Genomic DNA, 14,752 nt, shown 5'->3' with positions numbered 1-14,752 from the left:
GTGTTCTGCGCGACCTGCCATTTGTTTTTGTGTACTTGGATGACATTCTCGTTGCTAGTACTTCCAAGGCCGAACACCTGGCGCACCTCAGGATTCTATTTCAGTGTTTGAGCGATCACAGACTGATCATCAACACAGCCAAGTGCCAGTTTGGGTTGTCTGCCATTGATTTCCTTGGCCACCATGTCACAAGCAAGGGCGCAGCTCCACTGGCTGCGAAGGTGGAGGTCATATGCCAGTTCCCACGGCCGGTCACAGTCAGGGCCCTACAGGAGTTTCTAGGCATGGTGACTTTCTACCATTGTTTCGTCCCACATGCAGCCCACTTCATGCGTCCCCTCTACGAAGATCTTAAGGGTAAGGCTACTAAGCACACAGTTGTCTGGACAGAGAAAAGGACTCAGGCATTCATGGACACCAAGACAGCCTTGGCCAATGCCACCATGCTAGCACACCCATCCCCGGATGCCCCTATTGCCATCAAGACAGACGCCTCTGACTATGCCGTTGGGGCCATCCACGAACAGCTAGTTGATGGCGCTTGGCAGCCACTGGCCTTTTTCAGCTGACAGTTGTGCCCAGCTGAGAGGAAGTACAGCACATTTGACCGGGAGCTGCTAGGCCTGTTCCTGGCCGTACAACACTTTCATTTCCTGTTGGAAGGCTGAACATTCACTGCTTTCGTGGACCACAAGCCCTTAACTTTTGCTATGGCTAAGGTTTCAGAGCCGTGGTCTGCCCGGCAGCAGCGTCAGCTTTCCTTTATTTCGGAGTTCACAACGGATATCCGTCATGTGGCAGGGAAGGATAATCGTGTGGTGGACTGTCTCTCTCGTCGTTTTGCGGGGTCAGTGCATCTCGGGGTGGATTCTGTCCACATGGCGGCGGACCAGGTCCACGACGCTGATGTTCAGACTTACAGGACTGCCATCAGTGGACTGCATTTGGCGGATGTTCCTTTTGGCAATGCAGGTGTCACCCTGCTTTGTGATGTATCCATAGGTCAGGCCCGACCCATTGTTCCTGGCAGTTGACGCAGGCAGATGTTTGATGCAGTGCATGGCCTTTCCCACCCTGGCAGGAGAGCATCACAGAAGCTGGTGGCAGCAAAGTTTTTTTGGCATGGCCTCAAAAAGGATGTTTGTGACTGGGCCGCCGCCTGCCTCGAATGTCAGCGAGCTAAGGTGCACTGTCACTCCAAAGCCCCTCTTAAAACCTTTCATGTCCCGGATAGATGTTTCGACCACGTACATGTGGACCTGGTGGGACCCTTGCCGACCTCCCGGGGCTTTACGCACCTGCTCACTGTGGTTGACCGCACCACTCGTTGGCCCGAGGCTATTCCACTCCAGTCCATCTCCATGGCTGATGTCGCGCGGGCATTCCTGAGCACATGGGTAGCCCGTTTTGGCGTCCCTTCTGACATAACATCAGACCACGGCTCGCAGTTCACGTCGGAGTTATGGGTTGCAGTCACCAACAGCCTCGGAGCGCAGATACACTGCACCACAGCCTACCACCTGCAAGCCAATGGACTATGTGAGCGGTTTCACCATTCATTGAAAGACGCATTACGGGCAAGCCTCCGTGACAAAAGCTGGGTGGCTCGTTTGCCTTGAGTAATGTTGGGGCTGCGGGCTGCTCCCAAAGAGGATCTACTTTATTCTGCAGCCGAATTGGTCTATGGGCAGCCTCTGCAGGTGCCGGGCAATTTCTTGCCTGATGTTACCCGTCCATGGTCTGCTGGTCAGCAGCGGCAGGCGCACCTCCAGGGTGCCCAGGTTTTTGCGCCAGTGCCCACCTCTCAGCACGGCATGCCGCATTCACAGAACTTACTAGGACTGCAGGATGCGGCATATGTTTTCATCTGTCATGATGCTCACCGCAGCCCCTTGTGCCCACTCTACGATGGTCCGTTCCGGGTGCTGGAAACGGGGGACAAATTTTTTGTCCTCGACGTCAGGGGCAAGCGAGACCGGGTGTCAGTGGACCGCCTTTAACCCGCTCACTTGGACTTGGATTCTCCGGTGGTGGTTGCCCAGCCCCCACGGCAGGGCCGTCCGCCATCTACCATGCTTCCACAGTCCACAAACCCTGAACTTCCTGTTTCTGCGGCCCCAGCACCTGAATGCCAGAGTAGTTTTGGCTGAGCACTGCGCCCACCTCACCGGATGAACTTGTCTGTCTTTGTGAATTCTGGGGGGGGGCATGTGTAGGGGCACCGCATTGTTCATAATTCACAGCCAGCAATTAGGTGTTCAGTTGAAATGATTGTTTCTGTCACATCCTGCAGTACCTGTTGAGTCGTTGTTTTGCTCTTTACTGTGTTGCGTTTTGATGACGTCAGTTGGCGCTTCTAGACTTGATAGAAAAAACTGACTTGCAGTAAGTTTTGAGTGGATTAAAGTTTTCCCGAGTTCGGGCTTTTAAAACCTATCCACTGTGTCTGTGTCTCCTCACTGTGTCAAGTCCTTTACAATGGTCTCTTTCCCATGTCAATCACAGTGACACGAGCCGATCACGGGCATCGATGAGATCATGTATGTGGAAGAGGGTAGATAGCACTCTCCTCTAAATGTGTATGGCTGGCTTCACATGTCTTGGACGAAGCACGTGTTAGCCTTCACCCTGCCTGGTAGCTGTCATATGATAGCAGAGAGCTGGCTGGTGGATGGGAATTGACAGGTGACCAAATTGGGGAGCAAAACAGAAGGAAAACACATCTAGAAAAGTGAAGGACAAAAAAAACATCTGCTGATGCGTGTGGACTCTTGGCTTGGTTTAGAAACAGGGCAGTGACAACTCAGCAGTTAAGTACCTACTGACCAAAAGGTCATGTGATCAAATCCCAGGTCTACCAGACAACTGCTGTTTGGTTCTTGAGCTGCTAATATGAATACAGTAAGGTATTTTTTTTTTTAAACATACCACTTACTCAACAATAGAAACATTGTCAGAGCATCAAACTTTCATTCTCATAGGTGTCACAGGGTGGAAAATAGTGAACCTAACTCCCAGGGCCTTTATGAGGAGCCCATAAAGAAATAGTCCACCATTTTATCCAATTTGCTGTCTACATCACTATTACAGATAGAATGTTTACATTTCCCTGTACGAAGAAAATAAAGTAAACCCTGTTTATTCACTTATAAAGGAAGTCTAAGACCATAACTTGGTGTGTTATATTGTCATAATAGAACCGTTGCACTTATACAATAAAGCTGTAAGGATGAGACAGACAGGAGAGTGTATCTGACTTGTGTTATTCCAATCCAAACCTAGAGTTAGAGTCATTTTGTTTAGGATTTGTGGTATCCAGGTGCTATCGGTCCCACACTCCATACTCCATTAATAACTCAAGCCTAAATTCTTCCACCTGAAAAAGCAGTGCCATCTCTGGATGGATAAATTATAAAGTTTTAGAAGTTCTCAGAAAAGTATTTTACAAAAACTCTTCACAGTTTGCGTAAACGTTTATTGATATAGCCCCAATGACTGTCCTTAGATATCCATTAAGAGTGATATGTTTTTGTTGTTTCTTTTTATCATGCATCATTGTTTGTTTGTTTGTTTGTTTGTTTGTTTGTTTGTTTGTTTGTTTGTTTGTTTGTTTGTTCTCAGTATCAAAATGATTGTTCCTGGTAAACTTATATATGCTTCAGATATGGTAGATGAAGTTTTGGTTAAAAAAAAATGCTGGAACATTCCTTTAAGGGGCCTGGACTAAAATGTTTGCACTTCCAAGAGATGGGAAGGGGCCCACAAAGACATGGAACGTTCCTGTATGTATTTGATTAAAAAAAAATGCGCCCATGTAGTAATATTAACAGAGCAGCGTTATATCATTCCTGAAAATGATACTGTTGATTTTTTTTTTTTCAGATTAAATCCAGTGGTGTAGACAGAGCTGTGGTGATCAGAGGAAAGATGCCTAACCCTAGAACACGAATAATACATAATTTTGGAAGGGTGACTAAGCTGGGTCCAGTTATGAAGAGCCAGCCCCACATATATTACCCAAAGTTATCTGTGTAATGTGTCTTTGGCTGCGATCTTATATGTTTTATGTTGTGAACAGTTCTTGTAAGGGAGTTTTTCCCCCCACGGTTTAGATAAATCCTCTATATTCATATTGCTATGTGAGTAACTATCAGAAAACATTTTTAGCTTTCTTTCTGACGTGCTCTGAATCTGTACATGGCTAACACACCATCGTTTTATTGCCTTATCGTCATTCCAGTTTGGTCTGCTATAGTTCTTCTCACATGCTTATTGATTTCTTTCCTTGCAATGCATAGCTAAAAGATGGGTACTCCTGATCCCAGTCATTGTTAAGATGCAGAGCTGGTAGCTCCAGCACTCAGCCACAAGAGATCTGAGTGAACGAGAGAGAGAGAGAGAGAGAGAGAGAGAGAGAGAGAGAGAGAGAGAGAGAGATTCACATGATCTGGATCTGCATGATTCACCCACTAATACTAGTGGGGTTTAATTAGGAAGGAAAGCACCAAGGCAGAGTAAGAAAAAGCCCTGAATAAGAGCAATAGTTACTGTTTAAAACTATCAGCTACATGCTCCCAACTTTATAAAAGTCATCATTCATTTTACACTAAATGAAATCAAAATCAGCATTTTGGGCAAGAATGACTGACATGTGATAATAGTTCATTCCTGCTCAATTTACTTTAACAGGTATCGCGCAACGTTATGAAAATGACTCGTGCAGGTGTTTGAGATTTGATTTGTATGGTGTTGCAAATATCATGATCTATAACATGACGCTATTAGCAGTTTATCAAAGAATTGACTTTCTTTCTTTCTTTCTTTTTTAAAAAAGGAGGATCTTTGGATAGAGACAGGGTTCTTCGTTTCTCTTTTAAGGTTCTTCATACGAGTCTTCAATGATTCCTCCTCCAGATGGACAAAAGAAGAACCTTTTAATTTGTTTTGGGAGGTTTTCATCAAAAGTGTGCAGAATGCAGTAAAGACTGTAGAATGCAGGACTACGCCCTCTGAATTCAATGCACACAGAACAGCAATAACAACTTTATTCATCACACGTACACTTGTGAAATTCCTCTCTGCATTTAACCCATCTGAAGCAGTGAACACACATTCACACAGCAGTGGGCAGGCATGCTAAAAGCACCCAGGGAGCAGTTGGGGGTTCGGTGCCTCGCTCAAGGGCACCTCAGCCTAAGGCCGTCCCATGTTAACCTAACCGCATGTCTTTGAACGGTGGGGGAAACCAGAGCAGAAACCCACACAGACATGGGGAAAACATGCAAACTCCACACAGAAATGCCCCCGTCAGCTGCTGGGCTCGAACCCAGAACCTTCTTTCTGTGAGGCGACAGTGCTAACCACTACACCACTGTGCCACCCACAGATCATTTCATTTATAGGATTAAAGCAAAGGGAAGCAGGATTTTATACTACTCTATTATTTGCCAGTTAGTTATAATTCATTAGTATCATTAAGAAGAAGAAGAAATCTTTATTTGCACAGTGAAATTCATCCTCTGCATTTAACCCATCTGAAGTAGTGAACACACGCACACACACCCAGAGCAGTGGACAGCCACACTACAGCGCCCAGGGATCAGTCAGGGGTTAAGTATCTTGCTCAAGGGCACTTCAGCCCAAGGCTGCCCCACGTTAACCTAACTGCATGTCTTTGGACTGTGACAGAAACCTGGAGGAAACCCACACTGACAACATGCAAACTCCACACAGAAAGGCCCCTGCCGGCCGCTGGGCTCGAACCCAGAACCTTCTTGCTGTGAGGCGACAGTGCTAACCACTACACCACCATGCCACCCACTTATGAAATTTGAAAAGTAGGTAACGGGACGGTTTATTAAGGTTGTAGTAAATGCTTTGTTATGAAACTAAGCCTTTCATATTTACATTATGCAGCAAATATGCAAAGAATGTAGGTTTTTCCATCCATTATCTGTAGCCGCTTATCCTGTCCTGCAGGGTCGCAGGTGAGCTGGAGCCTATCCCAGCTGACTATGGGTGAGAGGCGGGGTACACCCTGGACAAGTCACCAGGTCATTACAGGGCTGACACATAGAGACAAACAACCATTCACACCTCACATTCACGGTCGATTTAGAACAACCAATTAGCCTAACCTGCATGTCTTTGGACTGTGAGGGAAACCGGAGCACCTGGAGAAAACCCACACAGACACGGGAAGAACATGCAAACTCCACACAGAAAGGCCCCCGCCAGCTGCTGGGTTCAAACCCAGAACCTTCTTGCTGTGAGGCGACAGTGCTAACCACTCCCGTGCCTCCCATTAATATGAAATTCGAAAAGTAGGTAACGGGACGGTTTATTAAGGTTGTAATAAATTATTTATTATGAGACTAAGCCTTTCATAGTTACATTATGCAGCAAATATGCAAAGAATGTAGATTTTTAATGTTTGTTTGTTTGTTTGTTTTATCTGTAACCGCTTATCCCGTGCGGGGTCACAGGGGGCAAGCTGGAGCCTATCCCAGCTGACCATGGGTGAGAGGCAGGATACACCCTGGACAAGTCTTTGGACTGCAGGGGAAACCGGAGCACCCAGAGGAAACCCACGCGGACACGGGGAGAACATGCAAACTCCACACAGAAAGGCCCTCGCCGGCCACGGGGCTCGAACCTGGACCTTCTTGCTGTGAGGCAACAATGCTAACCACTACACCACCGTGCCGCCCCTGTTTATAATATATAGGGCCAAATTCATACTTTGGAAGCCATTCAAGTTCAAAACATTTGTCATTCGCGTTTTCTGAACCAATCAGGGCGCGAGACTATCTTGCACGTTTCTAAAGCGTCTTTCATCATGACACGGCGACACGACATGAGGATTTTGAAAGTGGTTTTCAAACTTTTATCGGAACTTCTTTACAAAAGCCATTTTGTTGACAAAATCTGCTCATTTTTGTAACCGGAACCAAGCTAGCCAATAGCATTTCAGAAATACGGCCCCGGGTTAAGGAAAAAAGCCCTCCTCGATTGACCAATCAGAATTGAGTAATTTGGCCCTGTGTGTTATAAAGGTTGTAATAAGAAAGAAAAAAAACCTTTATTCGTCACATGCACACTTCAAGCACAGTGAAATTCATCCTCTGCATTTAACCCACCTGAAGCAGTGAACACACACTCAGAGCAGTGGGCAGCCACACCAGAGCACCCGGGGAGCAGTCAGGGGTTCAGTACCTTGCTCAAGGGCACCTCAGCCCAAGGCCGCCCCACGTCAACCTAACTGCATGTCTTTGGACTGTGGGGGGAACTGGAGGAAACCCACGCAGACACGAGGAGAACATGCAAACTCCACACAGAAAGGCCCTCACCGGCCGCTGGACTCGAACCTGGAACCTTCTTGCTGTGAGGCGACAGCGCTAACCACTATACCACCGTGCCGTAATAAATGCTTTGTTATGAAAATAAGCCTTTCATAGTTACATTATGCAGCAAATATGCAAAGAATGTAGGTTTTTAATGTATGTAAATAACTGTCAGTGAAAAGTTGCTTCAAGAATTGAAATTACAGTACCGTTCAAAAGTTTGGGGTCACTTTGAAATGTCCTTATTTTTGAAAGAAAAGCACTGTTCTTTTCAATGAAGATCACTTTAAACTAATCAGAAATCCACTCTATACATTGCTAATGTGGTAAATGACTATTCTAGCTGCAAATGTCTGGTTTTTGGTGCAATATCTCCATAGGTGTATAGAGGCCCATTTCCAGCAACTCTCACTCCAGTGTTCTAATGGTACAATGTGTTTGCTCATTGCCTCAGAAGGCTAATGGATGATTAGAAAACCCTTGTACAATCATGTTAGCACAGCTGAAAACAGTTGAGCTCTTTAGAGAAGCTATAAAACTGACCTTCCTTTGAGCAGATTGAGTTTCTGGAGCATCACATTTGTGGGGTCGATTAAATGCTCAAAATGGCCAGAAAAATGTCTCGACTATATTTTCTATTCATTTTACAACTTATGGTGGTAAATAAAAGTGTGACTTTTCATGGAAAACACAAAATTGTCTGGGTGACCCCAAACTTTTGAACGGTAGTGTATGATTTGCCAAAACAAACAATTAGCTTTTAGAAGAAGTGAATTTTCCACACACACAAAAAAAAAAATCAGTCATATTAAAGCTTAGATGCTAAGATTCAAATGCTAAGATATGTGAAGTAGGCACAGTGCTTGTTTTTATTTGACAATACAGGCATGAATTAAACCACCAAGACAAAACAAGAACGAAAATACACAAATTTGTTGCGTTAAACAAACCTACGTTATGTTTCAAAGGTTATTAAACTCTTTCACGTCTGTATTAAATAAAGTGTAAAAGTATGAAGCTAAGCTGAGGAGAGCTGCTGTAGCTGGGAGAGAGAGAGAGAGAGAGAGAGAGAGAGAGTGAGAGAAGTGTGCAGCAAGCAGCGCGCGCCTCATGAGAACATTCCAGCTCAGTAAAGTCAGTTTGGAATTTGAATAGCACAGAAGAACCGCCCGGCTCTGATTGGTCAGAATAGGACAACCTAGGCGGGACTTGAGCGTCAGTCATGAGCGTTCTTGCTCTCCGATTGGAGCGCAGCGAGGTGGGCGGACACCTCTAGGCGGTATATATGCTGTGACCACGGCTCGCAGGCTAATGATCGCTGGCGCTCGCTCGTCAAGAGGACGCGGACCGGGCCGGTTTTATTCAATGTTTCACCACCGAGCAAGCCTGCGCCCTCGAACCAAATACCGCGAGTGAAAGCCTTCGCCGAAGTGTCCGAGAGGGCTCTAAAAGTACAATGATCAACACGGGGGAGTGCGCGGTGGACGCGCAGAGCCTGATCTCGATCTCGTTGCGGAAGATCCACAACTCGCGGACGCAGCGCGGAGGCATCAAGCTGCACAAGAACCTCCTGGTGTCGTACGTGCTGAGGAACGCGCGCCAGGTCTACATGAACGAAAAGTACGCGGAGATCTACAGGATGCAGCAGTATGAGGAGGTCATGACTGTGTGCAATGAGATCCAGGAGTTGAACCCGCTCGACGTGGCTGAGGACGCCGAGGAGGAGCCGAGCTGCTGCGGCGTGGCGAGCCCTGCACCCAGCCTCTGCGCTGCGCTCTCACCGCTCGGCACGCGCTCTGCACAGGCACCGCCAGGCGCCGGGTCTCTTGCGCTCCAGCCCGAGGACCAGGACGAAGACGAAGAGGACGATGATTCGTCTTGTAAGCAGTCGGACGCTGTGTTTTACCGCAGTTGCTGCGTGGAAGCGTGCGCCGTGGCGCCGGGCTGCGACTTCTCACCGTCGGGCGGCGTGCACTGCAGCAAGACCACCGTGCTGGACCTGGACACGCACGTCGTGACTACGGTGGAGAACGGCTGCCTGCATCAGGACTGCTGTGCGCCGCTGGCACCGTGCTGTCCGAGTGCGCACGGGCCGGTCAGGAAGCGCAAAATGGACTTCGGCTACTATGCGCCCGAGCTGGAGGAGACGCCGGAGTTTGCGCCGTGCAAGCGCCAGAAGTTGGAGGAGTGCGCGTACACGGGCGGCGCAGAGCCTCTGGAGGCGTGTAACATCTCCAACCTCATCTCCATCTTCGGCTCGGGGTTCTCGGGGCTTGTGAGCCGGCAGGCGGACTTGGAGCAGGCGCTTAACGGCGGACAGTTCTGCAGCAAGCAGGCGCTGGCGAGTTTAGGGGCATGGACCAGAGCCATCGTAGCTTTTTGACCCTGTGGTAAAGAAATCCTTTATGATGGGGGGGAAAAAACTAACTGTACAAAGGCTGAGACTTTATTTTTGCAACAGAACGTTATTTAAAACACTCGACTTTAGGTTTTGTTCGTTTGTAGGGAGGCGCGGAGTGGAAGCCTGCGTGTGTGTGCGTGCGTGTGTGCGTGTGTTCTACACCGACAACGTTGACATCGTGAACATTTTGTTGCTGAAATGATCTCAACGAATTTCCTTGCCTTAAAACCCAACGCGGAACTGCTAGCTAGCTCTCACCATGAACATGGCAGGTTCTGAATGTTTGTTTGTTTGTTTTGTTTGTTTGCTTCTTGAGTTGTTTCATAAGCAACTTCACAAAGATGTCTTGTAAAATAACAGGATTACCCGTGTAATGTTTTGAAATGACACAAACGCATCACCTTAAGCAAGACTGCACGTTTGCGTGCTTTTTATCCGTTTCTTTTTACATCTTGTGTTTATGAAATGGCTCCAGGCAGAAAGACAAGCTGAACTGCTTACATCATGTGAGCTGAGATCCAGGGACTGGCATACTTCTGACTACACCTTTTAATATCACGTAAGGCAATCATGTAGGCTAAAGAAGGTGCAATATTTGAAACTCTTCTCTCTGGTTTGTTGTCTCGAAATGGCAATACCTGGTGCATTATTGTTTACTGCACTGACTTGCGGTACCAGTGTGTTTGTAGTCCATGTATGCCAGTCACTTTATCTCAGTCAAACTTGGGGCCCTTTAATTAACACCACAACTCCCAGAATGCACGGCGTGATGGACCCAGCCAGGCCAGGAATCCTTTTTTGTGAACAATTTGGCTTCACACAATTTCCCTCCTTGTCCTCTCTCTAAAAAAAAAAAATTCACAGTAATTCATGATGCCAGCATTTGCTTGGTTTTGTGGGTTTGATTTTATTTTCTACAATGTTAGACCTTTTGTTCTAAAAAGGCAATCTCATAAGTTAGCCATAAGTCCTCACATTATATAAGCACTATGTGTACTGAATTAAAGACGTTTTCAGACGTACTCTCCATATTTTGTTGGTATTCTTGTATTTTTGTGCATATTAAATTGTATATCACCGGGTAAAACTGTTTTAGAAAGTATTTGTTTAAAATTTATAACCTTAATAAAAAATGAAAGTCATTTTTGTTTGAGTCCTTTCTTCTTGTAGTATTGCTTGATCACGAACATAAGTGTTGATGAACAAACCTTCACCAGTCTACACCACAAAAAAAAATTCATACAACTAGTCTGTCAGTGTGTACATAGAAATGAATTAACTAATTGAGGAAAATTAAACTAAATAACAACATTAAGCAGCTTAGTGAGGCTGTATAGAGGCCATACAGCTGTGGATCTCACACTGGAAGGATGTGAGATGTATAAAGCATCTGGCCTGTACCAAATATCAGGCCTGGGTTGGTTAGTTGTAAAAAGTATGGACATACAATCACCAGCACTGGTCTTATTGGGGTCTGGTTGATTTTGAGTTGTTGGCCTCTTTTAAGAACATATCATAACAGACTTGTACACAGACCATGGAAGTAGTATGAAGAAGGAAGGGCCACTCAAGAGCCAACATGCTTTTAAGAGTTCATTGTAGCTGTAAATTTGACCGTTTAGGGGTTGCTGTGCTCCATCATCAACATGCAGCGCAGAACCTAAACCCATCTGTGGATCCTGCAGTGATGCTAAGTTGCATTCTGAGTTTCTTTCTTTTCCTTCCTGCACGCTATTGCATTATTGCTGTACTCCCAAACCGGTGCTCTGCTGGGCGCTGCTGTGCAAAAAAGAAAAGGGGGGAAAAAACCTTCTTGCAAAAGTGTGTTATCTCTGTCCTGTGCCACACGGTGGTGTTCTTCAAAATCGATGAATGGAGGCATTAGAGCGCCTATGGAGCAGCACCTCGGGCTGACCTCGGATCCGCCATCCCCCCCTCCCCCTCCCCTTCATCACCACCACCCCTCCCTCTCTCTCTCCCTCCCTCTCCTCCTCCTCCTCCCTCAGTCACCAGCTGAAAGCTTCTCGACTGATTCCTTTCAATTTGAGACACTGCAGCAGGTCCGGCGCATCAGCTTCGACCTGTCCGACGTCTCCGTGTGGCCGTGTGCACTCCGATTATCGACTTGTTGTTATAACTTTTGGTTGCAGGTAATAGGAGATGTTAAAGAAAGCTGCACGCAACAACTGTAACCGAGATCAGCTTTATTATGACTATGATTATTATTTTTATTATTATGGTTTTTTATTTTTGCACGGAATGTTTTGCGTTTGGTTCCGCACTGGGCTAAATGAATGCAAAAGGGGATTAGTCTATCTATAATGTGAAACTGCATTATCATTATTATTATTGTGAAATGCGTTCTGATTTGGATTTGTCTGGTTGATTATAATTAGTTTATAGAACATCCAATGTGCAACATGCACAAATGCATTCGTTGCACATCTGAACGTTTTTGTAGAGGGTCATTTTATATATATATATATATATATATATATATATATATATATATATATATATAAAATGACCCTCTAATATATATATATATATATATATATATATATATATATATATATATATATATATATAAAAACTGTGTTGCATTAGTGGTGCCGTTCAGCCGTGTATGGCGAGCTCCTCCTGGTGGCTAAAGTGGGTAATGCTTCTTAATCTACTTGGGATGGTTGAATATCAGAAATGACTATTATTATTATTATTATTATTAATACAGTAAGGAGCACGTTGTAGGCTGGATGCTTTGCTTTGGTTTGGTTTTTCCTTTTGATCTGATCAGCTTTTCACTGGCCATTGAGATCAACCACTGCGCATCTTCACTGCTTAAAAATAGGTTGAAAATGTCAGCCGAGTGTGTTTCACTTGCAACCATCAAACGCACATCTTGTGGATCTGCGCTCAGCTTGAAGGATCTAATGTCCTTATGCACAGACAGAGGAGCCCAGGCTTATCTTATCTCCTGCGCGCGCGCTAATGCGCGCTCTGCGCCATGAATACAATAGACCGCGGGGGAGGTGTGAAGAGGGGTGGGGGAGGGGAGGAGAGGGGAGGGGTGGGGGGAGGGGTGAGATGGGATGGGGGAGAATGAATCGGCGAAATTCAAAGCTTTTGCCTTCATCTAAATTACTCAGCAAGACGAGCAAAAGTTCGCAGTGGGGAGGTGGGAGGGGATCAGTTCACAGCCCCAACACTCAAACCCTCACTGCGCACATGTTCAATATACACACTGAGCAGGAGGAGCTGATACAGGCTGGACAAACCTCAAAACCACCCAATCTCAAAAGTAAAATAAAGCAAAGATGATAAAGTGCTTGTTATTATACACGCTCAGAAAATACTGTACCTTCACGGGTACAAGGGCTCATCCCCGGGGCAGTACTTTCCAGAGGTGGACAAAGTGCCCAACTTAAATCAAAGTACAGATCCCACTGTTCACATGTGACTCTGATACAAGTGAAAGTTGTTCAGTCAATTTTTTTTTACTTAAAATACTTAAGTACATTTTCTGTCAACACATCGTTGTATTACAACCCCGATTCCAAAAAAGTTGGGGCAAAGTACAAATTGTAAATAAAAACGGAATGCAATAATTTACAAATCTCAAAAACCGATATTGTATTCACAATAGAACATAGACAACATATCAAATGTCGAAAGTGAGACATTTTGAAATTTCATGCCAAATATTGGCTCATTTGAAATTTCATGACAGCAACACATCTCAAAAAAGTTGGGACAGGGGCAATAAGAGGCTGGAAAAGTTAAAGGTACAAAAAAAGAACAGCTGGAGGACCAAATTGCAACTCATTAGGTCAATTGGCAATAGGTCATTAACATGACTGGGTATAAAAAGAGCATCTTGGAGTGGCAGCGGCTCTCGGAAGTAAAGATGGGAAGAGGATCACCAATCCCCCTAATTCTGCACCGACAAATAGTGGAGCAATATCAGAAAGGAGTTCGACAGTGTAAAATTGCAAAGAGTTTGAACATATCATCATCTACAGTGCATAATATCATCAAAAGATCCAGAGAATCTGGAAGAATCTCTGTGCGTAAGGGTCAAGGCCGGAAAACCATACTGGGTGCCCGTGATCTTCGGGCCCTTAGACGGCACTGCATCACATACAGGCATGCTTCTGTATTGGAAATCACAAAATGGGCTCAGGAATATTTCCAGAGAACATTATCTGTGACCGTGCCATCCGCCGTTGCCAGCTAAAACTCTATAGTTCAAAGAAGAAGCCGTATCTAAACATGAGCCAGAAGCGCAGACGTCTTCTCTGGGCCAAGGCTCATTTAAAATGGACTGTGGCAAAGTGGAAAACTGTTCTGTGGTCAGACGAATCAAAATTTGAAGTTCTTTATGGAAATCAGGGACGCCGTGTCATTCGGACTAAAGAGGAGAAGGACGACCCAAGTTGTTATCAGCGCTCAGTTCAGAAGCCTGCATCTCTGATGGTATGGGGTTGCATTAGTGCGTGTGGCATGGGCAGCTTACACATCTGGAAAGACACCATCAATGCTGAAAGGTATATCCAGGTTCTAGAGCAACATATGCTCCCATCCAGACGACGTCTCTTTCAGGGAAGACCTTGCATTTTCCAACATGACAATGCCAAACCACATACTGCATCAATTACAGCATCATGGCTGCGTAGAAGAAGGGTCCGGGTACTGAACTGGCCAGCCTGCAGTCCAGATCTTTCACCCATAGAAAACATTTGGCACATCATAAAACGGAAGATACGACAAAAAAGACCTAAGACAGTTGAGCAACTATGGTCATGGTGGTTTAACGTTAAGCTAGCTAGTCAGTGAAGCGCCACCTGACATGCTAGCAAACTCTTTTCAAACTCGAAATCATACTAGGTAGCTAACGCTACTAGAAAAGAAAGATTTCTACATTGTTTATTTGGCAAGATTATGCTAAAACATATTTCTGAAAGAACTTCAGATAAGTTAACGTTACTCGTGTTAGCGTAACTCTGTGTTT

The 14,752-nt window shown here is 45.4% G+C and overlaps 1 protein-coding gene across 1 annotated transcript; it reads left to right on the top strand.

Moving 5' to 3' along the window:
• Positions 1–8,670: 8,670 nt before the first annotated feature.
• Positions 8,671–10,854, top strand: ier5l (immediate early response 5-like). The gene has a single exon (XM_060913187.1). The coding sequence runs from the start codon at positions 8,800–8,802 to the stop codon at positions 9,724–9,726; it is 927 nt and encodes a 308-aa protein (XP_060769170.1). The 5' UTR covers positions 8,671–8,799; the 3' UTR covers positions 9,727–10,854.
• Positions 10,855–14,752: the final 3,898 nt, after the last annotated feature.

This window comes from Neoarius graeffei, chromosome 28, assembly GCF_027579695.1.
Source record: "Neoarius graeffei isolate fNeoGra1 chromosome 28, fNeoGra1.pri, whole genome shotgun sequence".
Taxonomy (NCBI): Eukaryota; Metazoa; Chordata; class Actinopteri; order Siluriformes; family Ariidae; genus Neoarius; species Neoarius graeffei.
This window is presented reverse-complemented; position numbering and strand designations above follow the sequence as displayed.